General features: G+C 30.4%; 1 protein-coding gene across 3 annotated transcripts; it reads left to right on the top strand.

Moving 5' to 3' along the window:
* Nucleotides 1-608: 608 nt before the first annotated feature.
* Nucleotides 609-25,695, top strand: LOC124949556 (neurexin-4). 3 transcript variants are annotated; one of them, XM_047494820.1, is made up of 26 exons: nucleotides 609-995; nucleotides 13,731-14,062; nucleotides 14,345-14,505; nucleotides 14,606-14,709; nucleotides 14,827-15,179; nucleotides 15,269-15,437; nucleotides 15,753-15,868; nucleotides 16,212-16,318; nucleotides 16,446-16,791; nucleotides 16,930-17,207; nucleotides 17,345-17,585; nucleotides 17,672-17,902; nucleotides 17,977-18,384; nucleotides 18,483-18,686; nucleotides 18,767-19,166; nucleotides 19,233-19,480; nucleotides 19,604-19,879; nucleotides 19,973-20,172; nucleotides 20,251-20,548; nucleotides 20,647-20,797; nucleotides 20,880-21,114; nucleotides 21,193-21,346; nucleotides 21,424-21,602; nucleotides 21,962-22,394; nucleotides 22,770-22,849; nucleotides 23,787-25,695. In XM_047494820.1, exons 2-26 carry the CDS (start codon nucleotides 13,744-13,746, stop codon nucleotides 24,318-24,320), a joined length of 6,225 nt encoding a protein of 2,074 aa, XP_047350776.1. In that variant the 5' UTR covers nucleotides 609-995; nucleotides 13,731-13,743; the 3' UTR covers nucleotides 24,321-25,695. The 3 variants fall into 3 exon arrangements, with proteins under 3 accessions (XP_047350776.1, XP_047350779.1, XP_047350778.1); XM_047494823.1 differs by having other exon boundaries at nucleotides 610-995; nucleotides 20,952-21,114; XM_047494822.1 differs by having other exon boundaries at nucleotides 610-995; nucleotides 20,949-21,114.
* Nucleotides 25,696-26,302: the final 607 nt, after the last annotated feature.

Raw genomic sequence — 26,302 nt, 5'->3', positions numbered from 1 at the left:
TATAAAAAAAAAAAAAAAAGAAAAGAAAGAAATAAACAAATAAATTATCATCGATCGTACAAAATAGAAAGGGAAAATTGTACTTTTTTTTAAATTTATCGTACCGATTTAATTTTTTTTTTTTTTTTTTTTTTTTTTTTTTTTTTTTTTCATTAGAAAAAAAGATCTACGAAATACACATTAATTTATAGATTATCAAAATTTCTTATTGATATCGTGTGCTAAATCATATATATGTATATATATTTATATGTACAAAAAAAAAAAGAGAGAAAGAAATATATTTATTCTTAATCTTCTCCCTTTATTAGATACGAGGATCAAGCAGGAAAAGAAGTGGGGGAAAGAAAAAAGGAGGTGGGAGTGAGGGCTGGCAACACGGTGAGTGCGTGTTCCGTCGTTGCTGTCATCTTCCTTCTCTCTCTCTCTCTCTCTCTCTCTCTCTCTCTCTATCTCTCACCCACTCTCTCTCTCTCTCTCTCTCTCTCTCTCTTTCTCACCCACTCTCTCTCTCTTTCTCTCTCTCTCTTTCTTGGTCTCTATCTGTATCTCTCTTAGTTTCTCCTTCCCACCGGTAGAGGTAGTAAGGGTGGGGAAAACTACTCTCGGAGTGCACAGAAACGCGACAGTTAATCCTCGCGCGTTTACGGGGTCGTATGATCGACCATACGGGCGAGAGAAGGCAAATTCATTAGGGGAAGAATTTAATTTTTTCTTCTTCAACATTTTCAATTTTTTTCCCTTCTTTTCTTTTTTTTTTTTTTCATTTTTTTTTTCTATTCCTCATTGCCATTCAATAAATCATTATTCCCTTTTTGATTTGTCTTTATCGTGACTTTGCAATCGATTATCGAAGGAAGCAAAACACATACGTTGGATTTAAATTGTCGATAAAAAAAAAGAGAGAGAGAGAAAGAGAGACTTCATATTTTGAAGGATCGAAAAAAGAGGAACGATGACAACACGTCTTTGCTGACTCCTACGAACTTTTTTTTGTAAGTAACTATCTAATGTATAATCAATCGAGATATTATTTCTCCTTTTCATGTAAAGAGTGAAAGAAATGGAAAAGAAAAAAGAAAGATAAGGTTAATAAAAATCTAACTCACACTTATACATATATATATATATATATATATATATATATATATACACGAATTCTATTGTTGAAATGATTAATTAGTCGGTATGATCGATTACACATATAATTCCATTCAATATATCGAATATTGCTCTAACCTCAAAAAAAAAAAAAAAAGAAAAAAAATTAACAAAAAAAAAGAAAAGGCAACACAAAAAGAATGAATTAAAACAATACAAATTTACATATACAAGTGACAAGATTTTGTGAAGAGCTTCTTGCTAACCATAGTCCCGTCATTATCGTCGGTAGTGTATATTATCATCAGTTGACACAGTAAAAAATAGGAAAAAAAAGAAAAAACAAAGAAAAAAAAAAAAAAAGAAAAGAAAAGAAATGGTAAAAATAAAAATAGAAAAGTGCGTTTCAATCTCTTTTTTTATTTTCACGCGACAATCGCGACAATGCGAAGATATTTTCTTTGATAAATCATACTTATTTATTAGGACACACACAAAACACGTGCTCCATCATTCTTCTTCTCCCATTGAAACATTGGAATGTGACTTGAAATATAAATATAAGAAATTTATGAAAAGTATATTACAATGAGCGAGAGAGAGAGAGAGGGAGAGAGAGAGAGAGAGAGAGAGAGAGAGAGAGAGAGAGAGAGAGAGAGTGTGTTGTTCTCTCTCGTATTATATTAATCTTTCGAAGCTAATTGTCTAACTTCGCGTACGCGACGTACCGCGTATCTGGTTACAACTGGCGACTATGTTTACCTTGCATAAATTCGAGATCTTGCCTATAAAACCCACTGCTGCCATCATCATACATGAGCTTCCGATAACGTTTCTATAATCTTATGTATATATATATATATATGTCTGTGTAAATATATATATATATATATATATATTATATCTGTCTCTCATTTCCCTTTTCTGTATTACTAGCAATTATTTTTCAATTTTTCTCTCGTTTTACTTTTTTTTTGTTCCTTAATCTTAAACAATCATTCATTTACTTTGTATTATATGAGTAATCTTATTTATTCATTTTTTTCTATTATTTATTATTATTATTATTATTATTATTATTGTTGTTGTTGTTGTTGTTGTTGTTATTGTTATTATTTATTTATATTATATGTATGCATATAGATTTGAAAAAAAGAAAAAAAAATAAATGGGTCGGATGAGATTCGAACCTAAAAGACTATAATTCGTCTACTACACGAGTTAGTCCAAACAATAACATTATGTTTCTAATATATTATTGATCTTATAAATCTGACATAAAAAATGCTCAATTTTTTATATTATTGATAAATTCGACACTGTATATACTTAATTTGATATATTTAATAAATTAATTTAGCTTGATGTCTATAAGAATTATAGATATTTCTACTTTATTGGCGCTTATTTTCAAATTTTTACAAACGCATTTTGTTATACCATTGAATCGTCGAATTTAATAAATTTGTTTTTTCTTTAAACCTGAAAATTCTACAATTCTAATCTAAAATTATACATTATTTAATCTAAATTATAGTTATTTAATTAATAATGAAATTATAATTATTAATCTAAAATTATATATATTATTGTTCGATTGAGACGAATTTTTTAATTTTTATAAAATTCCTTCTATCATAATTCTTCAATCTCACGTAATATATGCGTTGAAAAAGAAAATGACTTCGAAGAAATTAATATGCTTAATACGTTTTCCAATGAAAAGATAAATGGAGATAGATAAAAAGAGATAGAGATGGATAAAGAGAGAGAGAGAGAGAGAGAGAGAGAGAGAGAGAGAGAGAGAGAGAGAGAGAGAGAGAGAGAGAATATCCATACGTAAGTAAGAAAAAAAAAATTTCTAAGTAAAGAAGAGAATCTTTCTTTCTCTCTCTCTCTCTCTCTCTCTCTCTCTTTGTAAAGATGCGTCATTTAATAAATTTAGTCACGTGCATCGTTGCACACGAGTCGCTAATACACGCGTATCATGTCTAATTAATCGATTCGTATCACGAGCCACACGATGCTTATGTTACATGGGCCAACTTCCTCGCTACAAATCAGATACTTTTGTTTGGACAATAAAAAAGAAAGAGAGAGAAAGAGAAAGAGAGAGAGAAAAAAAGAAAATAAGGAAATGAAAAAGAAAGAAAGAAAAAGAATGAAAAAAACACGACGCGTGTGCTATCACGCGTGCGTATTTCAACATAAACATATACAGAGGGAGAGAGAGAGAGAGAGAGAGAGAGAGAATGTTCAAATGCTTGAGGTTATGAATATTACGTGCTATGACTCATTATAATTTTTTTTTTTTTTTTTTTTTTTGTATAAATAGTAAAATAACACAATACACGTAAATAGATATATATATACATATATATATATATATAGAAACGTGCCTTTATGAATGAGGCCGTAGCCATTTGTTTTACTATAATATCCGATGCGACGAACCGGATAATCTTTTAAATGGTTTCTAATATAATCTGCGAAGCGTATATAAACAAATATTAAAAGAAGAAAATAAAAAAGGATTATTATGAATTATTCATTATTATCATAAATGACATGTTCAGAGATATAATTATGGGTAGAAGTTTAAAAAATATAACGCGAATCGTTTCGTGTTTCGATTTTTATCGTCGAATTTTTTCTTACTACGATTAAAATGATCATTTCGTTTGGTCGTGTAAATTCTTTTTTTTTTTTTTGCTTTTTTTTTTTTTTTTTTTTTAATAATTATTCAAAGTTGAGATTCATTTTTATATCTATTATATGATATTATATGATTTTTGTATTATTTAAACGTTCTCAATAATCGTGTCGTTCAGATTAATATCATTTATAATATCGCAAAAACAAAGGAAATTAATTGAACATAATCGTTCATTTAACGTTCAAAAAAAGAAAAAGGAAATAAAAATGAATATGAATGGTGATCTGTGAGCCAACAAAAAAAAAAAAGAAACAACGAATTCAATGTAAAAATTTGTTCGACGATGTATATAGGACGTCGAACGAAAAAAAAAAAAGAAAAAAAAAAAGAAAAGAAAGAAAAAAGAAAGAAAATGAAAACAAATCTGCAAATAATAAGAAAATTAAAATTTATTAAGAAAAAAAAAAAAAAAAAAAAAAGAAAATAATTGAATATAAAATAAAATTAAATTAATCAAAGATAAAAAAAATATAATGAGATCTCTTGAATATGTGTATCTCATCTCTCTTATGCCAAAGTAATATAGAAACGTAGATATTACGATGACCCACTCACCGGTTTAGCTCGATATATCGATCTTCCGGCAACAAAAGGAGGAGGAACGGAGCACGCGGCTTGACGTCCTAGGCTGTGACGAAAGCAACCAGAGCAAACTCCTTTTTATATAATATCATATATATATATATATATACGTGATATGTTTACATACTTTTACTTTTTTTTTTCAATTCTTTTTTTACTTCAGAAAGTATTGTCGAATTGCATCAACAATCAAAATTTTGAATACAATGTATTGACTTGGAATGTCTTTAATGTGTGTCAGAGAATGTCTCTGTACTATATACTTACGTAAATACATGGATATATTCATAATGTACATATATACCTACGTACGTGCATTTAATTTTCTTTTCTTTTTTATTTCAATTTTTCTTTTTCTTTTTTTTTTTTTCTTTTTTTTTTTTTTTTTTTCTTACGAAATATGTGGAATCTTTTCATATAAATATTTTCTAGTACATTGACCTCGAATCCTCTTAATCTATATGGAAAGCATGTCTGTGTTTTATGTACTTTAGTTGGTATACATGTATATACGTATATAAGTATTTTTACTTTTTTATGAATATTCTTTTTATATCATGAAAAATGTCGAATTTTCACAAATGATATTAACAGGTTCATTGCCCTGGAACATTGTAGGATCGATGGAAAATATCGATAAGATAGTCGGCGAGATCGACTGACCTCTTTGATCGTCTTTTGTCAAATGATTAGACTTTTGACCTCTCCGAAGAGATCTCACTACTATCACATTTGTAACGTTATCGAATTCTTTTATCTTCTATCGGACCGTCCTATATTAAATCATTTATCTCAATGAAATTATTCTTTTTTTTTTTTTTTTCTTGGTATTTTATCTTCCAAAATATAAACGTAATTTTCATTGATACGTAAAGACTACTCATGAAAAATTTAAGAAACATTGAAAATCTACTCTGAGAAAGAAGGAAAGGAAGAAAGAAAAAAGAAACGAGCAAAATCATAACTCATATAAAAACTTTGATAATAATTCATACGGAAGAGAAGGTCGATTAGTCGTAGATAAGATCAGTGAGCAACCAAAGCAAGTAATAATCGATAAAACATACTTAAAATAATGAGCGTTTAATGTGTATGAATGAATACGGTATTCAAATTTATCGCTTCAATTTGCAAATTTGAAACTTCCACATATGGAATAAGTATAGAGGATGGGTCATACGTTTTTAGATAATTTTAAAAATTGATTAAAACTTTTTAAAGATTATTCGTTAGACTTGTAATTAAAGTTGTAGCTTCACAAGTTAGAACTTGTAGTTTTACGATTTGAGAAGAAAAGAAGAAAAAATTTGTCTAAAACAGAAAACAAGTAATAATTAATTTTTAATATCGGTTAGGAGATTTTGGCCCCACCCTATATATGCGTGGATGTAGAAAATTATACCATATGCTATGTGACTTATTAAACACATATGTTGTGCAAACATATGTACATATATATACATCACATACTGTTTAACGAGGAGTAAAATGTGTATATGAGAACGCACCTGCGTACGGTCGTTCTAACTTATCGATTCGACTAACCTTTGACGAAGTAAAAAAAAAAAAAATAATGAAATTACATCATTAAATAATTTATCTTTAATGATTTATTATTATATTTGTCTACAAAATTTTTGTTGATCTTATACATATATATATATATATATATTATTTATTATTAATAATAATATAATATAAAATATATAATTTTTTTCTTTTTAACATAATCATTTTATATATTACTCTTTTTATTAAATATTTTTATATATGATAATTAAGTACTCTAATATATGTATATATATGTCTATTATTATATATATATATATAATAATTTAGTATACTATAGTAACGTTATATACTTATATTAAATTTTTCTAAATACACATATATATACTATACTGTACTGAATTATTATATTATAACATTATATTATATATACAATAATTTATCGCTCTTAGAAAAATTTTTTAAAGAAAATATGAAGGAAAAAAAGAAAAAAAAAAGGAAAAGAAACGGATGAAAGTTTGATTAGTGTCTGCCAATGTGTTCATGTCACTGATAAAATTGATTTATCGAGAAAAATAAAAGTATAAAAAAAAAAAAGAAAAAAAAAGATTGATACATACTCAACAGTTTATCTCGTTCTTTTTTTCATTGAACATACTCGGAAGACACATATTCATTGAAATCATTGGATCGATTACGCAACGATGGATCTTAATTACTCGAGCGCTAATCTTCGTGATGTAAAAGAAAAAAAAAAAAAAAAAAAGAAAAAAAAAGAAGAGAAAAAAGAAATAGAAAAGAAAAAAAATCGTAATTCCATTAACGATGAAATTCGAAGAACATAATATTACGTAAGAAAAAGCTGCACCACAGATATTTTTCAGATCAGTCTTTCAGCAATTGGCCTCGTATACTTACATTCCTTTTGTTCAAAGCTCGTTAGAAGAGATCCATAGTTCTCTTATATTCGACCTTCGTATTTAGTTGTTGAGAACGACGACGAAGACGACGACGACGAAGACCACGAAGACGATAATTTATAATCGTATTTTCTAAAAAAAAAAAAAAAAAAAAAAAAAAAAAAAAAAAAAAAAAGAGAGAAAAAAAAAAGAGAAAAAAAAGAAAAATGATTCTAATACGAAACAGGCGTTAACTAAAACCTGTAACAATGGATCCTCATTAACGAACAAAATGAACGAAGACACACGTATTCTCTAAGCCTTTTCATAATAATAATTAAAAAGCATTTTTTAATATGGATCGATGGACTTCTGTAACTATGTTATTTACGTATGCATGAATATACATACGTATGTATGTAGGTTAGTACGTACGTGTGTCCTTTTTCTTCTTTTTTCTCTTTTTTTCTGTCTTTCTTTCTTTCCTCTTTTTTTTTTTTTCTTTCTTTTTCTTTGCTTTTTATGTTGAAAAACGACCATTCACTTGGCTACACGCTTTGCAATTGTTACGCCTGTCGTAATTACGAGAGCACTCGTTGGTATGACTCGCCTTGCTCGTTCTTATTCGCGAGGACTAAATTTCACGATCAAGCGAACGAGGAGTAAGTAACAGGTTGTTCCACACACTATTGTCGTCTATTTCTCGTCGCACTAAAATAGTAATGGAATATGCGGTCGAGGAGCAATATAAATAGAAGCGAACAATTGAAAGAAAATTTATTCTCTATAGATCGTCGATGGTCATTTTTATTTATTTATTTATTTATTTATTTTTCTATTTCTTTTTTTTTTCTTTTTTACATTATTTTCTTTAATCAGCGCAATTTCAAAATATATTTTCTCAGCGAAAAGTTTTTCTTTAAAAGAAAACATTTCTTTTCTCGCTTTTCACTATCTTCTATACAAAGTATAATTCCAAAAAGTTCCTAGATGATTTTAAAACTATCGATCGATTACTAATTATCGAGATATTTTTATGCTAATTGTTCTTTCTCTATTGATATCGTAAATTATACGAAAGCCTAGCTTGTTGTCAAATTACATGTCTGGAAGAGAGTCGTCTCGTAAAGAAAAAACAAAAAAAAAGAAAGAAAGAAATAAGAGATAATTGATCTTTAAGATCGCTTAGAAACTTTCGGAAATATCTACGAACTTTTACCCCCATCCTCGTAATTTCATTATAATTAAATAATTTCATTATAAACTTTGAAACAAACAAAGACGTATACGTTTAATAGAAAATTTCATTATAAACAAAAAATATCAAAGTAAAATTACATAATATGATGAAGAACAAAAAAAAAAAATAGTAAGCTGATTTTTCGCTTATCTGCTTGCAGGGTGATCTTCTAATATCAGAAAAAGAAAAAGAAAAAGTACGAAAAAAAAACAAATAAATAAATAAATAAATAAATAAATGAACATAAAGAAAAGAAAAGAAAAATCAAACGAACGGTACACATAGAAATAAATTCTAACATCTCTTTATGCGTGAGAAAATTTAAAACAAGAGATCAGAAGAGAAATTTATTGAAATTCTGAGGTATAAAAGAGAAGGAAAAAAAAAGAAAAAAGAAAAAAAAGAAAGAAAGGTAGATAGATAGATAAATGATGGTAATAATAATAATAAAAAAAAAAAAGTGGTTGATAAGGAGTAACTAACAAGTAACAATAATTATTAACATTTTCTTACTAATCTAAAAATTAATAAGGATTTAACAAGAGAAAAGGACCGGAAGAAAAGAAAAGAAAAGAAAAGAAAAATACACACATACGCACACACATAGAAAAAGATAAGGATAATACAATTAGAAGAAGACGAAATAGAAGTAGGAAGTAGAAGAAGTAGAAATAGAAATAGAAACAGAAGAAGAAGAAGAAAAAGAAGACGAAAGAGAATAAAATAAAAATAGGAAAAGAAAGAAAACGAAGAAGACAGAATACGAATGGGGGTGGAAAAGGACGAAAGGAAGGTTCGCGTCGTGCGAGACGAGATCGCAATGAAAGTCAATAAACCGTGATGAGTAACCGTGGAGAGGAGTAGCGGTCAGAGAGTGGCATTAATAAATTAGTGTCTACTTGCTGCTACTGCTGTTGGCGTTGCTGGAAGTAGAGGAAGAGGAGAAGCAGTAGGAGGAGGAGGTGGAGAAGGTGGTGGAGGAGGAGGTGAAGGAGGAGGAGAAGGCAAAAGAGGAAGAAGAAGAGGAGGAGGAGGAGGAGATATAAGTGGTAGAAGCTTCGTTCGAGGTGGTGGAGGTGTCGTACGTAGTGTGTACGTGCGAACACGCGCGCGCACGTATTCACATACATACGGGACATACGTAAACGTATACATTAATAATCTACATGTACATAAGTCAATTTATATATATATATATATATATATATATATATATATATATATACTTAAAACAATATAAAGTATATAATAATCCAAATTGCATATACCAATTTTGATATAAAAACATGCATACATGCATATATAAAAATAAGACTACATATATGTTTATATATATATATATATATATATATATATATATATATATATATGTACACACTTATAATATTGTTCAAAAACAAAAGGAAAGAAAAGAAAAAAAACACTCATCATACGTACTCGTACATACATAATCAAAATGTTTATACTCAAACAAATTAATTATACGTACATTTATTAAAGTATATAAACAAATGTACGTATATAAATATATACATATATTCTAAATCGAAGAAAAATACATACTAAATCGAAGATAGGAGTATATATTATATAGTAGATCTCTCTCTCTCTCTTTCTCCCTCTCCCTCTCTCTCTCTCTCTCTCTCTCTCTCTCTCTCTCTCTCTCTCTCTCTTTGTCTCTCTCTTCCCCCGTATTGCACGCTCGTGTACACCTTCGTCGATGCAGGATTCCTTTAATGGTGTACATCAGTGTGACAGAAGAAGACAATTGACTGGCAGCCGGCAGAGTCGAACGTCGGTGCTTGTCGGGGGCCTCCTGACGTCACATCCTGTTGCCCTGTTACTACTACTACTACTACTATTATTACTACTATTACTATTACTACTACTACTACTATTACTACTACTTCTGCTACTACTACTACTATTACTACTACTACTACTATTACTACTACTATTACTACTACTACTACTGCTAACTGCTACTACTACTACTACTATTACTACTACTACTACTACTACTATTACTATTACTACTACTGCTAACTGCTACTACTACTACTACTGCTAACTGTTACTACTACTACTACTGCTAATTGCTACTATTACTACTACTACTTGTTACTCCTTTTGCTGTTGCTACTACTGCTACTGCTACTGATACAGCTGCTACTGCTACTTCTACTGTTACTGCTACTGTTATTGCTACTGCTACTGCTATTATTGCTGTTCTGCTGTTGAACGACGAGCCGCAATCTCATTTGAACCACGGCGCACGAAGGTACGCAGATTTGTGCATCAAGTGACCGAGACTGTTGTGAACGAACTATGTACCCTTGATGCAACACTTCTAAGGTATTTCGAGATCTCATGATCGATATCATGATTTAAATTTTTCTTTCCTTTTTTCTTGCATTTTTTTGTTCTTTTTTTTTTTACGATTTCTTTTTTATCCGAGAGTTACTCTCTTTCTCTCTCTTTTTCCCTCGCACTAATTATTCTTCTAACTCTCCCTCCCCTTCCCACAGTTCGCTCCTTGAAACACCCTGAGCCCTTATATACCATCGACGTTGATTTCGCTCTGATGAAATTAGATTGAGTTTAATGTGATTTAATTGAAATTGCCGTTGGAACTTGCTCTCTCTCTCTCTCTCTCTCTCTTTTTCTCTCTTTTATTGTCTAATACTTTGACACCAGTGCTCTTTCCTCCGCCATAAAATTTAAATGTTTTCGTTTATGTTACATGTTTTGTCAACAGATAGATAACTCGTTTCGTATATAAACGATATTTATTGGTTTTTATATATTTTATTATGTTATATTTATATAAAAAAAAAAAAAAAAAACATAGTAAGGTTTCCAGATTGCAATAATTTCTGGCATATCGCTGAGTTAAATTATACCGAAGATTTTCTGAAGAAGACCGACTTGCTTCAGATATTTTCTCTGTTATTACTTTTCTAATAGCTATTATGAAATATTAATGGATTTGTTAATTCGTGAATTTTGATCTACGTAAATGTAAAAAAAATTGACTGATCATCGGATTTATAGAAATCTAATGATCAAACTCAAGTATATATATATCAACTTAATACAATCTTCTTACATGGAAATGTCGAAGATCACTCTGGTAGTTGTCTTGATTGCGCTTGAACGATCGTTTCCGTCATTTTCTACGATATTATGGACGACGATATACACTTATCGGTTCTAAGATCCCAACGGAGAAGCTAAATCTTTCTTTTCTCTCTTTTTTTTTCTTTTTTTTTTTTTTTTTGAAACTTAATAGTCCTATATTCCTGAAAAAAAAAAATTCTCAATTTCAATTAGTCCTCTAAAAAAAAAATCTCTAAGCTTTGATCGTTCTAATCAAATCAGAAAAATACGAAAAAGAAATGTATTATAAAAGATGTTTTTACAATAATTAGAAATCAATGACATTGTTTCAAATTTGACAGTAAAGTATGATAAACGATCACTATAAATTTCTTTGTTTTTTGGCTTATTTCTTCTTCTTGATAACACATTATATTTTTCAAGGTTCTCAGATATATATTCGTGTCTGCCATTACATACATACATATATACGTAAATATATAAATATATAATATATGATATAATATATATATATATATATATATATATATATATATATATATATATACACATATATAAATATAGGTACACATACTTGCACGCATACGTACACATACATGTGCACAGAATATGTGTACATATATATATATATATATACATTTCAATTTTAGAATTCATCAGTTCAATGAGACTCTGTAAAATAATCTTTACCTTGAAATTTGACGAAAGGAAGATATAAAACAACGATGAAGACGAGTTTTACGTTGAACTAAATATTACAAATAATTCATGTGCAAGTATACATTCGTATGTATAAGTCGATTCATTCTATTTATCTTCCAGGAAGAATCGTTGATATTACGATACCAGGTCGGAAGTAGATACGAAGGACCGAAATTTATATCTATTGTATATAAGACGAGTCAGAGAGAGAGAGAGAGAGAAAGAGAGAGAGCGACAGAGAGAGACAGAGTGACAGAGATAGACAGAGCGACAGAGATAGAGAGAGTTACAGGGAGAGAGAGAGAGAGAGAGAGAGAGAGAGAGAGAGAGAGAGAGAGAGAGAGAGAGAGAGAGAGAGAGCTCTACTTCGACGATCCAATTCAATTGACCTCGTAGAATCGTTCATTGTGTGAGACTTTGACTCACGCACGATTATTCATCCAGAGAGGACGAAAGAACTGAATTTTATTTTTTTTTTCTCTTCTTTCCCCATTTGTTTTATTAATTTTACATAAATCTTTGATTTTCATATTTTAGAATATTTGCCCTCTATATTTCTTGAAAAAAATATAAAAAGTTTCTCGAATGTTCAATAGTAATGCTTTTTAAATATGATAAGTGCACGAGTAAAATCTAAAAAAGATATTTGTTATAAATATTGTTCATAATGAAGAAACAGAAAAGAAAAAGAATTCATAAAGAAAAAGTTTAATTATTCGTTATGAATATTATCCGTGTTACGAAATTATTTCAAATTATATTTTTTTGAGATCAGAACGAAAATTCCTAGATTTGCCAGTTTTACGGTTTGTCAATAAAAATATATAGGCCTAAAAAATCTCGAAAAGAAGTAATAAATTTTTAAAATCACCTAAAAATTTTTAACTCACCCCGTATTATTTACTGAAATTTGCAATATCAAAAAATTCAATTTGACAAATATCACAAATTGACGCCATATTTTTGTCATTGAGAGTTGTTATAAAAAAAAAATTTTTTTATTTCATACAATTCACACACAAGTGGAGATAACTTTTGAAATAACTTGTTCGTAAGAATTTATAATTTTGTAACTTTAAATTGAAAATAACGATAGATATATAACGAGAGTTATATAATTTATGAACAACGTGATGCTTGTGTATTATGTACCTGATAAACAAAACGGAAGTCGTAAATCCAAAAGCGACTGTCGCAATCGTAAAAATGCATCTACAATAGCATATCGAGATGGGTTTTAACCAATGCGAGGTATACCGGAAGGATGAAGATTTTAAGCGCTTTATGGAAAGATGCGTAGGCGCGTTGGTGTGTTCTGAATTTTAAAAGCTTTGTTCCATGCAAGAACGTGAGATCGATTCTAAACGTTAAAAAAAAATAAAAGATAGAATTAAAAGAATTGCTATTTCTATATAATAATCATGATATATATATATATATATATATGACTATTAAAAAAAAAAATATATATATATGTATATCAAATTTTAATTATACATTAATCTAATTCAAAAAATAAAACTAACAAAATTATTAAAAACCTCGAATATTTCAATAATAAATATCAATATGTATAAGAAATAAATTTTCCATTAAAGATCAATAAATTAAAATTAAAAAAAAAAAATATATATATATATATATATATATATATATATATATATAAACATATACAAATATTCGAATATTTCAATAAAAAAATGTCAAATAGTTTGACAAATAAATATCGATCGTTCCATTAAAAATCGATAAGAAAAAATTAAAAAGGAAAAAGAAAAAGAAGAAAGAGAGAATAAAAAATATTGACTATTGCAATAATAAATAAGACATAAAAAGCTTACATAAATGGAATCGATTTTAGCGAATGAAGAAGGATGACCAGACGCGAGAAGAGGATCTTCGGGATCCTTGTCTTGCTGAACATCCTTGGAGAGGTTCCAGCGAATCTCACAGTCTCCTCGGAATCAGAATCGATCGAGGAAACAATAGCAATCACTACAACGAAGAAACCAATACCAGAGAGATGCCTTGTGAAACAGGATCAAGGACCTTGCAAGCATTATGTACATAAATGGTCTTTTCATAAAACCGATGGGAAGTGCAAGACATTTCCTTATGGTGGTTGTTTAGGAAATGAAAATAGATTCAACTCTGAAGCTGAATGTCTTCACTATTGTATCGGTGGTCCTGATCGTGAGTATTATTTTAATAAATTATATTTATTATAAAAATGATTTATTTGTTTGTTAAATGGTTAATTGACAAAAATGTCCGCCGTGAAAAAATATTTCTTGAACACGTAATTAAACTTTTAAACGAAAGATAAATAATCTGTTGTGACTAATTAAGACAAATTCCAAACAATTAATTCACAAAATGAAAATCATATTAAATGAAGTTAAATATAAACTGCGCGTACTATCACAAGCTGGCGTAGATTGATAATACACTGTCATAACATAAAATGATTGTTAGACACGCTACCCCCTTACTTGGTAACAAAAGGCAGCGTATTTGTGACAACGAGTGTTCCGACAAGCAGCACATCACCCACAACCACATCAAGTACTCCTAGGCCAACGTTCGCGCCACCCCAACCAACGAGACCACCAGTACCAAAGGAGAAACGAGGAAAGGTGAGGAAAATCTCAGACTCGTCTCAACCACTCTCCTCACATTGATGAGATGATAAAGCTAGCCCCGTACGACCGATTTTCTTTTTTCCCGGATTAAAAGGAATTGACGTTCATGGAATCAGGATACGAGAAGACGTTCATGTTCGCACAAAGTAACACTTTCATACAACTCGATGGCAGTGGTATAAAGACCTTTCAATTGAGGTATGACAAAGTCTTTATATAGTCTTAATAGAAAAAAAAAAAATAAAATAAAATAAAATAAATAAAAAGGAAATAGATAATAAAGCAAGCCCAAATAAATGTCTCCTATCGTCACAGATTATGCCGTGAGATATCATTCAAATTTCGAACTAAATTACCACACGGTTTACTCGTCTATCACAGCGTGAAAGATCGTCCAGAGAGTTTAGAACCTTATGCTCTTTACGTGATCGTTGAAAAAGGCCAGTTGAAGGTAGTACACGTGTTCGGAAAGAAATCAACGAGTTTGACGGTTGGCGAAGGACTTAACAGAGACGAGTGGCACAGTGTTCTGGTTAGAATCGATGTTCACGGAGCAAAGCTTATCGCAAGAGTAGACGAAAAGCAATCGGAAACTAGCCTAGAAGTTCTTGAACGTGTCGTCAATTATGGCGTTTCCGAGGAATTGGCATCTGTCGTTCTTATTGGAGGTAAAACCTAATGAAAGCAAAATATTTTTTTTCATTTTACTATTTGCGCATTCGATCTTAATAGTACAATATTATTTTACTTTGATTAGGATTGAGCTCAGAGGAACGTCTACATGGTGTTAAATACATCATAGAATCTTTTGTCGGCTGCATCAGAGACATGGTCCTTAGTTCCGGCAAGTCAGCAAGCGACCTGTTGCCTATTCTACCATTGATCGCAACTAAGCATGAAAATGTTAAGGAGGGTTGCATAGACAAGTACGTAACCTTCCTATTATTTGACCCTTTGAATTCGTGATAAGCATTTATAATACATTCCTACAGCAAACATAATATAATCCCACTGCATCTCTAATCTTTAGAGGGACTCTCTATAATCCAAATTTGTAATATCCTTCGAAAAAAGAATAAGATGCGTTGGTTAAACGAATAACATGATATATCAATTAACAGGCAAATTCTAAGGTGATTGTAATAAAAATTCTGAAATGATAATGCAATAGTTTATAGAGAGTCACTGATTCGATCCAATTGATTTCTTAAAAATAAATCATATATCCAATCGTACTTCAGGTGCTGGACAAGGGAAAATCTTTGCTTCATGCCCGATCAATGCGTCAATCATTATAATAGCCTGACATGTGACTGCTTTGGAACGAAATATGAAGGCGAACGTTGTGACGTCTACAGTATGTAACAAACGAAACATATTGTTGAGATAAGCTATTATTATTATTATTATTACTACCATTAGGATGTATGAGTTTTATATATATATATATATATATATATATATATATATGTATATATGTATGTATGTATGTATATATATAAGATTAGTATAGGTTCTTATACCCTAACCATAAGTTAGTACTATCTTTTTATTACGTACACGTACGACGGATTTGACGTTTTAAAAACTGAGATAAAGACGATTCGTCAAACGTCGTCTTTTGAAAAGCAATCAAAGGATTCTTTGATCCCTTTGATACTTGGAACTAATGGACTTCGAATTGTAAAATCATTTTTCAGCCGCCACGATTTTAACATTGAGGGGATCATCGTACGTGTCCTTTCGAGTTTACGATTGGAAAGACCGTGTCCATTCCTCGGTGAACAAGATCAGCTTGGCTTTCAAGGTAAAAAAATGACAGTAGAAATATCTATCCGTGCATCAGAATTTGATGAGAGATCTAAACTTGCTCTTCTAAAATACTTTCAAGAAGCTATTAACATTGTGATTTGAATTGTCGATCAATCTTTTAGACAAAGTTCGACGATTCAGCATTATTTTATGCATCTGGTGAGATCGATGGTACACCTCATTACGTAGCAGCATCCATCATGAATGGTTCGGTTTACGTTGAATTAGATTTCGGTCATGATTCCAAAATTGCTACGGTTCTTGGCGATTATGTAACCTCCGATCATTGGAACAATTTAACTATCTTCCACAATGGTTCATTGATATTTGTGAGTTTGGACGAGGAAATTAAAGTACTCGAGATACCTGGGGAAAATTATAATATGATTATAGATCCTGAGATATATATTGGTGGTGGACCAGAATTACATAAGAAAAAGGGTTTGGTGTCGCATAATAATTTTGTAGGTTCGTTCCAACATCTTGATCATACATAATTTATTAATTAAGAGTTTTAATTTAAAATGGATTTTCTTTCTTTTTTCTTTTTTTTTTTTTATCTCGATTAAAAAGTGATTAAGATAAACGAACAAAATTATTTTTTAGGATCATTAAAATACGTATTCTTCAACGACAAGTCAATCATCTACGAACTAAAACGATCTAATCCTATGGTTCATTATATCGGTGTGCTAGAACCAGAGTATTACGAGGCCGACGTCGAGGTCATTCCCATTACGTACCCTTTCGCAGGAAGTCACATTTGGTGGCCTATTGAGAAAACGGATTCTCTTAAACTCAACTTTGATTTTAAAAGTTCCAAACCAATTGCGGTGGTTGCATCAGGAGACGTAAAGAGTAATCGTGGACTTGGTTATTGGGAGGTAATAAGATCCATTCAATGAATAATGATCTCTATCGATCATAAAAATGTATATGGTATATTGACCTAATTTTTGTCTAAAATTTACTCATTGTTCCTTTTTCTTTTTCTTCTTTTTTTTCTTTTTTTTTTTTTTAGCTTCGTTTGGTTAACGACGAAATACGTTTTCAACTAATACCCGTTTCAATAGAAAATATTACAGTATCAACTGCTATTAAATTCCCAACTTACAATACCTCCTGGCATGCTGTAGAACTAAATTATACAAAGGGCGAGCTAAACATTCTAATTGATTATAGAAATAAACAGAGCAAGCTTTTTGCTATGACTTTTGAATTAGGTGACAAGGTAATCATTGGAAGTGGCAAGGGTAACGCTGGTATGTAAATTTTTTCAATAATATCTAAAAAATAAAAGCAACCTATTAAATTAAATGATTAACAAGTTGATACATTTTGTAATCAGGTTTGGTAGGTTGTATGCGAGATATTCAGGTAAATGGCCAGAAGATAGAGCCTAGATACATCATAAATACTAAAAAAGTTGTCGGTGAAGTAGCTTTAGATAATTGCCAATTCGTTGATCCATGTAAAAGACCAAACACTTGCGAACACGGTGGTAAATGTTCTGTGAAAGAAGATCGGATAACTTGTGATTGTACGAACACTGGGTATATTGGAAAGAATTGTCATTTTGGTAAGCGTCCCTGTCCTATTTAAAACAAAACTATAACAATTTGAAATAATTGTGATCATTAATTTACATTGCAGCAGATAATAAAAAAACATGTGAAGAATTAGCGCTGTTGGGGTACACTCAAGATGACGTTTATACAATTGACATCGATGGAAATGGAAGATTTCCACCTGCTTCAGTAAAATGTGAATTTCAATCTATCGAAGACTCAACCAAGACGATCGTAGAACACAATTTACCATCCCAAGTTGACGTTAGATCCATCGCCGAATCAGATTTTTCGTTTAGTATTAAATACAGACAATTTACTCCAGAGATGCTTCAAGAACTGATCTCACATTCCCTTTACTGTAGTCAATATGTGAAGTATGATTGTTACAAAGCACCCTTGGAACTTCATAGTGCAACCTGGTTTCTTGGTTCAAAAGGAACAACAGTTGATTATATTGGAAATGTTAACAGAGGCTCTTGTCCATGTGGCAGTAAGTTTCTTAAATCATTAATAACTTTCAAACTGATTAAAAAAGACAGCTTAAAGAAAATTCAAAATAATTATTTTTATCTCTTCATTACTTTACAGTGAATAGAACCTGTGTCAGTAGCAATTTGAGTTGTAACTGTGATGTGTCATCTGGAAGTGCTGGAAAATGGCTCTCCGATGAAGGTTATTACGAGACGCCAGATGCGTTAGGTATCACTGGTATGGTATTTTTACAACAAAGAGATCTCGAAGAGGATGCTCAAGGCCGCATAACTTTAGGACCATTGGAATGTGTCGAGACAAGTATGTAAATAAAATTAACATTATTTGAAAATAATTGTAAAATCGATCGTCAAAATTAATATTTTTTTCATTTTCTTTAGACACACAAAAATACGTTGTAACTTTTACGACCTCACAATCCTATATTGAAGTGCCAGGTTGGCGAAAAGGTGATATAGCTTTTAGCTTTCGTACAACAGGAGAAAAAGCTATACTTCTTTATCAACCACCAATCAGAAGTAATTATCCATCGTTCATGGTAGCACTGACATCAGAATATCGATTAACATTTAACTTTACTCTCAATACTGGAACTATTCGGGACTTGGAAGTAAACAGCCAACGAAAATTAAATAACGGAGAGTGGCAGAAGATTTGGATCGATTATAATGATTACCATGTTAGATTTATGATTAACACTGATTACGCAATGGTCGATTTGTTGCCTGAAGAAGAGTTTGGTCCATTCGAGGGTTCCATGTTCATCGGTGGTGCTACAGCGTAAGTAGTAGATAGATCAATATTAAAAATTTTTATTAGAAAGATCTAACGATTTATTTATCACAGAGAACATTTGAAAACTTCATCTGTTAGACAAGGATTAATTGGATGTTTCCGTGGTCTTGTTGTTAATGGTGAAATATTGGATATCCATAGTTACATGTCGGTACACCTTTCCGAAATTATTAAAGATTGCAAACCTTCTTGTCAACCTAACAAGTGTCAAAACGGTGCAAGGTGTGTCGAACTTTGGAGTAATTTTGAATGCGTTTGTGAGAACAGATGGGCTCATCTGGGAACTTTCTGTGAGACAAGTAAATTTTTTTTTTTAATATAAATTAATGTAATATTTAGTTAAAAGTTAGTTAACTGGTTAGCTAAGTTAATTAAAAATACATTTATTATTTTATATGATAAACAGTTGATATTTTTAACAGATATCAACAATAAAGCTTTAACGTTTACCTCACCGGGTGCTTTTCTAAAAAAGAATTATTTTGGTTCGGATGACAATGGAGAAAAGATATTGTTGAAGAGTATGTTCGAACGAAACATATTAATCAATCTAAGAACTTACGATACTCACTCACTGATACTTTATGCTAATGATCACTTAAACAACTTTGTACATCTTTATATCTCGAATGGTACTAGTATCGTGTATCTCTTCAATGCAGGGAATGAAATTAAAAATATTACTGTGCAACACTCAGGCACGTATCCTTTTGATATCTTTATATATCACAATATACTATTTACTTATAAAAATGATTGTTTTTGTTTTTTTTTTTTTTTTGTTTTAACAGGTGTTAACACGGGAATATCAGTACAGATAGCCATCATTCATGGAGAAAAATCTACGACCCTTCATGTGAATGACTATAATGTTACATTGAATGCAACTCCTATACTTTTAGATTCTTATTCTAATAAACCTTGGATTAATCCTGAAAAGGAAGTGTTAGCACCTCAAAGACCACCTGCACCACCAACAGATTATTTCCAAGTATCTATACTTTATATCGCTCAAAATTACTCATTTATTTATTGTTCCTAAAACGATTAATAATTATTTTTCTGCCAGATGAATTTAGGTGGTTTTGATCCAGACGATCTTTTAAGAGTCGGAAAGGAAGGTAATCTTACACAAGGATACGTAGGATGTCTTCGAGGATTGATGATTGGCGAGTATCACGTGGATTTACCAAACTTAGCCAGCGAAGCCAATCACGAGGGTAGCAAAGGTGTCCTTCCGAATTGTCAAATGAAATGTGACGCTATGCCTTGTAAAAACTTGGGTATATGCACAGAAGATTTTGGAAGGCAAGAATCCTTTTGCAATTGCGAATTGACGTCTTATTTTGGTGAACACTGTGCCGATGGTAAGACCATCATAGATCATTGTGAATGTTTTATAAATATGATTAAGTATATGTATTTATAATTAATTTATTAAAATTTTTCTATATCGATATAATAGAGAAAGGTGCCGATTTCAGTGGTGAGAGTGTACTTCAACGTGAATTCGATCTCGAGGGAGAAGTGAAGCAAGTGAAAGTACAACTAGCTTTTTCAACGAACGAACTACGGCAGCGAACAACGGCATTGTTGCTCTTGCAAACAGAAAACAAGTAAAACCTCTAAGACCCTTGTAATAAAACATAAATGTTTTTCTCGCTACGTAGAGATACCTCTTTTCTTTCCATAACGGAGCGAAGAGATTGCATCAAGAGATTGTCGACATCTGGAATCCGGGATGTCTTTCGAAAAACTTTTTTTCAGAAGAAGCTATTACCTACTCGTGGCCTTAACGTCGGAGGGTCAGCTCATTTTCGAAGAGGATACCGAAGGCATAGCTTATGGTGTACGTCTCAACGATAGAAACTTCTTGAATGGAGCTAGGCATAGCGTTTATTATGTACGAGAAAATAACACGACGATGCTTTTGGTGGGTCAATGAAATGCACGAATTTAATTTATTAAATCTATAAACTAATATAATTATTGTTATTATAAATGATAACAGATCGATCGTGAACATGTACAACTCTTACCAATTCCAATACTCAGTTTAGGCGATTACTATGATACTCCAGGTTCGACTGAGATTCAAATTGGTGGATTGAATACTACAGATTCTCGATTTTCTGCTTACAAAGGATACACTGGTTGCCTCAGCAGTAATTATGATTTTAAATATCAATGATTTAATATAAATGTTAAAAATTATTGAAACATTTTATCTCTTCTCTTGAAGACGTTGTTATCTCGATCAATGGCGGACCTATAATGAAACCACTCGAAGAATACATGTTATTTACTAAACAAGGAAGTGAAACTGTAAGAGCAACGATACCGGCTGGCGTCAGGAGTGCACAATGTGCTGTTTTTCATGCACAACCTCGGGGTTTAGAGCCTCAAAGAAACGACAGTGTTGTGAGTGAATGATTCATATATAAATCTAATTTATAAATACATTATACATATCAAGGACATTTAAAAAGAAATCCATGGGAAATAATCATTATTGTAATTAACCTTAAGCTATCATCTGGATTTAAAAAGTCTAATTCGTGAGAAAAAATTTTTTTTTTATTATTTAACATTAGAATATGAAAATGAATGAAAATTAATGTTTACAATGATTGCAAACAACATTATGATAATTAAAACAAATACGCTCGATATTTCTTTATCATTTTTGGATAAGAAAATTTTACTTTTAAGTATTAAAATTTGTTTTTATTTTTTTCTTTTCTTTTTTCTATTATTTTTTTCTTTTTTTTTTTTTCAAGGGAATTAAAGGAGTATGGGCCGAAGATCCACCAGAAAGGATTCTCTACAAATCTCAATACTCTGATGCGACTCAAGAAGAACAAGGTGCTGGGACCTATATTTTCATAGCTTTGTGCTGTTTGTTTGTCGGTGCCGTAATAGGGTGTATTTATGAAGTATGGCGAAGTGCAAGAAAGGATAGAAGACGTCGACGAAGTGCAGCAGCTGTAGCTAGTAAATCACCGAGTCCTTCGGGATCACAAAGGTGGCAACCTCAACAATACACTGATTCGTTGGTCACGACGACTGGTATAAAAACTATTGGCTTTAAAATTACTGATGATGAAAAAAGGCCAAATGGTACTCATATGAAAGCTAGTGCTAAGGAATACAAACCACTGCCTAATACAGAGCCTAAAGAATTGATGAATGATAAAAAGGTTCATATAAAAGGTGATGTCTGGATCTAGATCTTAATGATTTATTTTAATCCTTTGCATTATAAGATCATCGTTAAATTAATAACAATAATTTATTTCTTTTTCTAAGATTCTTTTAATATGTCTATATTAAAATATAGACATATTTACATTATATACTTTTATATTATATTGTGGATAGTAATAGTAAATGTAGTATATTAATAATATAATATTATATATATTATATATATTTTTAATATAATATTATATAATTATATATATATATATATATTTAAAAATAAAGAAGTTGGCCAAGAATAAATTATGAACATAATTATAATACAAAGGATTAACATTATCTCTATCTAATCTCAACGAAAATTCTAATAAAAATTTTATTTAACAGCAGACGAGGAACCAGAGAAAAAGGAGCTGCTAGGGGTAAATACAGGCATCGTCAATAAACCTCCGAAACCGAACCCATTCGTAAAGATATTTTCTTTTTTGTTTCCAATAAGAAGTGCATGTCAGGCTTTTACAAGGCTTGCTGAATGGCTTTTGCATGTTACTTTCAAAAATTATTTCATTCTGATAGGTATAAATTCAACAAGTCAATTCAAAGATTTAGATTTTCTAAAAAGAGATTCCAAAAATCACTTTTTATGTATTCTCTATTGAAAATGAATCATTGAAACCCTCTCTTTCCCCCCCCCCCTCTCTCCCTCTCTCTCTTTTTCTTTTTCTCTTTCTACTTTGCCCTGCCAAATATATAATAAAATGCGTGCAATAAAAAACCGACTTGTATAAGAAAAGCTATTTATAACACTAGTATTACCACAACGATATTATTCTGGTATATTAAGATATACATATGTATATACTTTATATATATATATGTAGGCCAGAAAGAAAATTAGTAAAAGAGAAAAAATAAATAAATTTAGAAAATTGATTACATAATAAAAAGAATTTAAGAATATCTCATTCAAGTACTTGCGGATATGCTCAAGGCCATAATATGGTCTTTGTAGGAAAAAAAAATTATAAATTTTTCTGTATAAAATGACACAACATAAAAATTCATAGACCAGATTAGATTTTCTATTACAACAAGAGACAAAAGTTGTATAGATAATTTTCTAAAATTTTGATTAGAGAGACATTCTAAAAAAAAAAAAAAAAAAAAAAAAAAAAAAATAGAAAAAAAAGAAAAAAAAACTATCGAAATACTAATCACACTCAGATTGTATTTGGTAAGTCTAGCGTTTCTGGAATAATGCAATTCACAAAAAAAGTTACAAATAGCTTTTCTTAGAGATAATAATAAGTCGGCGATGTGTTATCGATTTTTGTTCTAATATATCTTTTCTTCTTTTTTTTCCCTTTCTCTCTCTCTCTCCCTCTCTTTCTCTCTCTCTTATAGTCAATGGAGGATCTAAGGGAAGAACCAGAATTAGAAGAATGCGAAGAAGAAGAAGAAGATAATGAAGAGAAAACTGAATTGACGGAAGAAGATGATCAAGAAGAACAGGATGAGGATAACAAAAAGGATGGTGATGAGGAAGAAGAAGAAGAAGAAGAAGAAGAAGAAGAAGAAGGAGAAGGAGGAAAGGATGATAGTCAAGAGAACGAGGTCCTCTTGAAGTCGGTAAGAGATACGTCACGGAGAATGTCCTTGATCGATAATCCATTGTTAAATGAAGAAAAGGGACTCCTTCAAACGAATTTTTCCGTAACTGGCATAAATGAAATTAAAACAGAATGTATACCAACTGTTAATAACGTTGATACGAATATTGAACAAACTACTACTATTATTAAAAAGGATCCACCAAAACGACCAATGAGTTTAGATCTTAGTGTTCCCATTACGTTCAAAAAGCCACACGGAAGAGCTCGTTTTGAAAGAGTTACGGCAAGATTGATCGATCCTCGCGATAATATGTTCAAAACTTAGATAAATTACGCATTTAAAATTTAGTAACCTTTTAAAAGAGATATATATTATCGTAGATATATATATATATATGTATATATATATACATATATATATATATGTAGATGTGAAAAGAAATATAAATTAATAAGAGAAACTTATAGTGCCTAGAATATACATATCGCAAAAGTTACGAGATTTAGAATGTATGTTCTACTGCGTTTAGGATGAGATCGTTGAATGCATTTAACAACCCTTAGTGCCTCTCGCGTATCAATAAATAATAATAATAATAATAATAACAATAATAATAATAATAATAATAATAATAATGATAATAATAATAATAATAATAATAATAATAATAATAATAATAGATAAATAAATAGATAGATAGATAAATAATAATATAATGACGATGATGATAATAATTATTATAGTAGTAACAATAACGTTATAGAATTTAAGCACTATGACAACGAAACGATATACGATCGATCCTTTGATCTTGCAATAAAACAATTTTGTCAAGATTTTTCTATCTAGAATCGGGTATATAAGAGCGAAAATATTAGACAAATTAGAATTGTTTAATTTGATAATTAACGTGAAACAATAATAATTTTCCAATTGATATACGTATACATACATACATATATACATACCTATATATACACACGTAAATTCAAAACGTTTAAATTAAAAAACATTTAATTTTATACTTATATGGGGAGACAAGTCATTGTACTAATCGCTATCATTGTAATTTTCATTTCACTATTCAATTCCCATATAATTCAACACTAATGGCACGGTTTTTTATCTACACTGCCTGCTTAGAAACATAATCGCACGAGATTATAAAAGAAAAAGGTGAAAAAAAAGTTGATACATGTATTTGTCAAATTGATCCGACGTTCGATCATTTTTCAGCTTGTTTTCTCCATATACATTTATGTTACACATATACATATACATGTGAGACCACTTACATACATGCGCACAATGTTTCGTATGCTTGTATGCTTGCTATGATAATGAAAATCAAAGTTAATGACGATTTACGCGTATTTATGCGTATGTCATAGAAAGAATGAAAGTGTGTATGTGTGTGTGTGTGTGTGTGTGTATCTGTGTGTATTTGTGTGTATGTACGACAAGTTTTTCAAATTTAATTTCATTAAAATGATTCAAAAGTCACTTATCATTCATATCTGTATTAGATGTTTTGGTTCATTATTAGCAGCTTTAAACAATTGGAAAAAATAATATTGGTGTGCTTTTGGTGGCGATATTATTGTGTTTATAATACGTATCATTCATAAATGTTTTATAGATAAATATATAAAAATAATAATAGGAAAGAAAAGTTAATTAAATATGGGAGAAGCTTCAAGATGGCGTCGATAAACGTTCACAGCTGATTTATTTACCATCACATCGCGATTTCGATCTTAATTTTTTTATTTTTTCACTGTTTAATTCGTTTAATCGAAATCGTAATAATAATTTCAGCCAAGGAGTTCGTCTAGCACGAACGTCGATGAGAACGTTGTCGTACCACCGAATACCATTCTCCAAACAAATTCTACGTGCGAACTTTAGAGGTACTTTTACTTTGTTTTCTTTCTTTTTTCTTTTTTTTTTCTTTCTATCTTTTTTTTTTTTTTTTTTTTTCTTTCTTATTTCTCTTAACCAGCACGTGAATTTATTTTTTTTTGTCTTTTTCTTTTCTATTTTGTTTTTTTTTCTCCCTCTTCTTCCCTATCTTCTTTCATCAGCTCTCAAAGTACTATCTCTTTTTATCAATTTTTTCGATTTTCGATGGAATGCAATTATTGCTTGACGATGATCTTGAAGCCTGCAAAAAAAAAGAAGCGCAATCCATTGCGTTGAAAATCGTTAAATGACACTGTAATTCTAACGATAGAAACGATAAAATCTTTTTCAAGGGCATTGTTTTATATAGCATGTTATATAAGCAGTACAAAGGAAAAGAAGAA

Source organism: Vespa velutina, chromosome 5, assembly GCF_912470025.1.
Source record: "Vespa velutina chromosome 5, iVesVel2.1, whole genome shotgun sequence".
Lineage (NCBI taxonomy): Eukaryota > Metazoa > Arthropoda > Insecta > Hymenoptera > Vespidae > Vespa > Vespa velutina.
The sequence above is the reverse complement of the archived record's forward strand: the minus strand, read 5'-3'. Positions and strand labels throughout refer to the sequence as shown.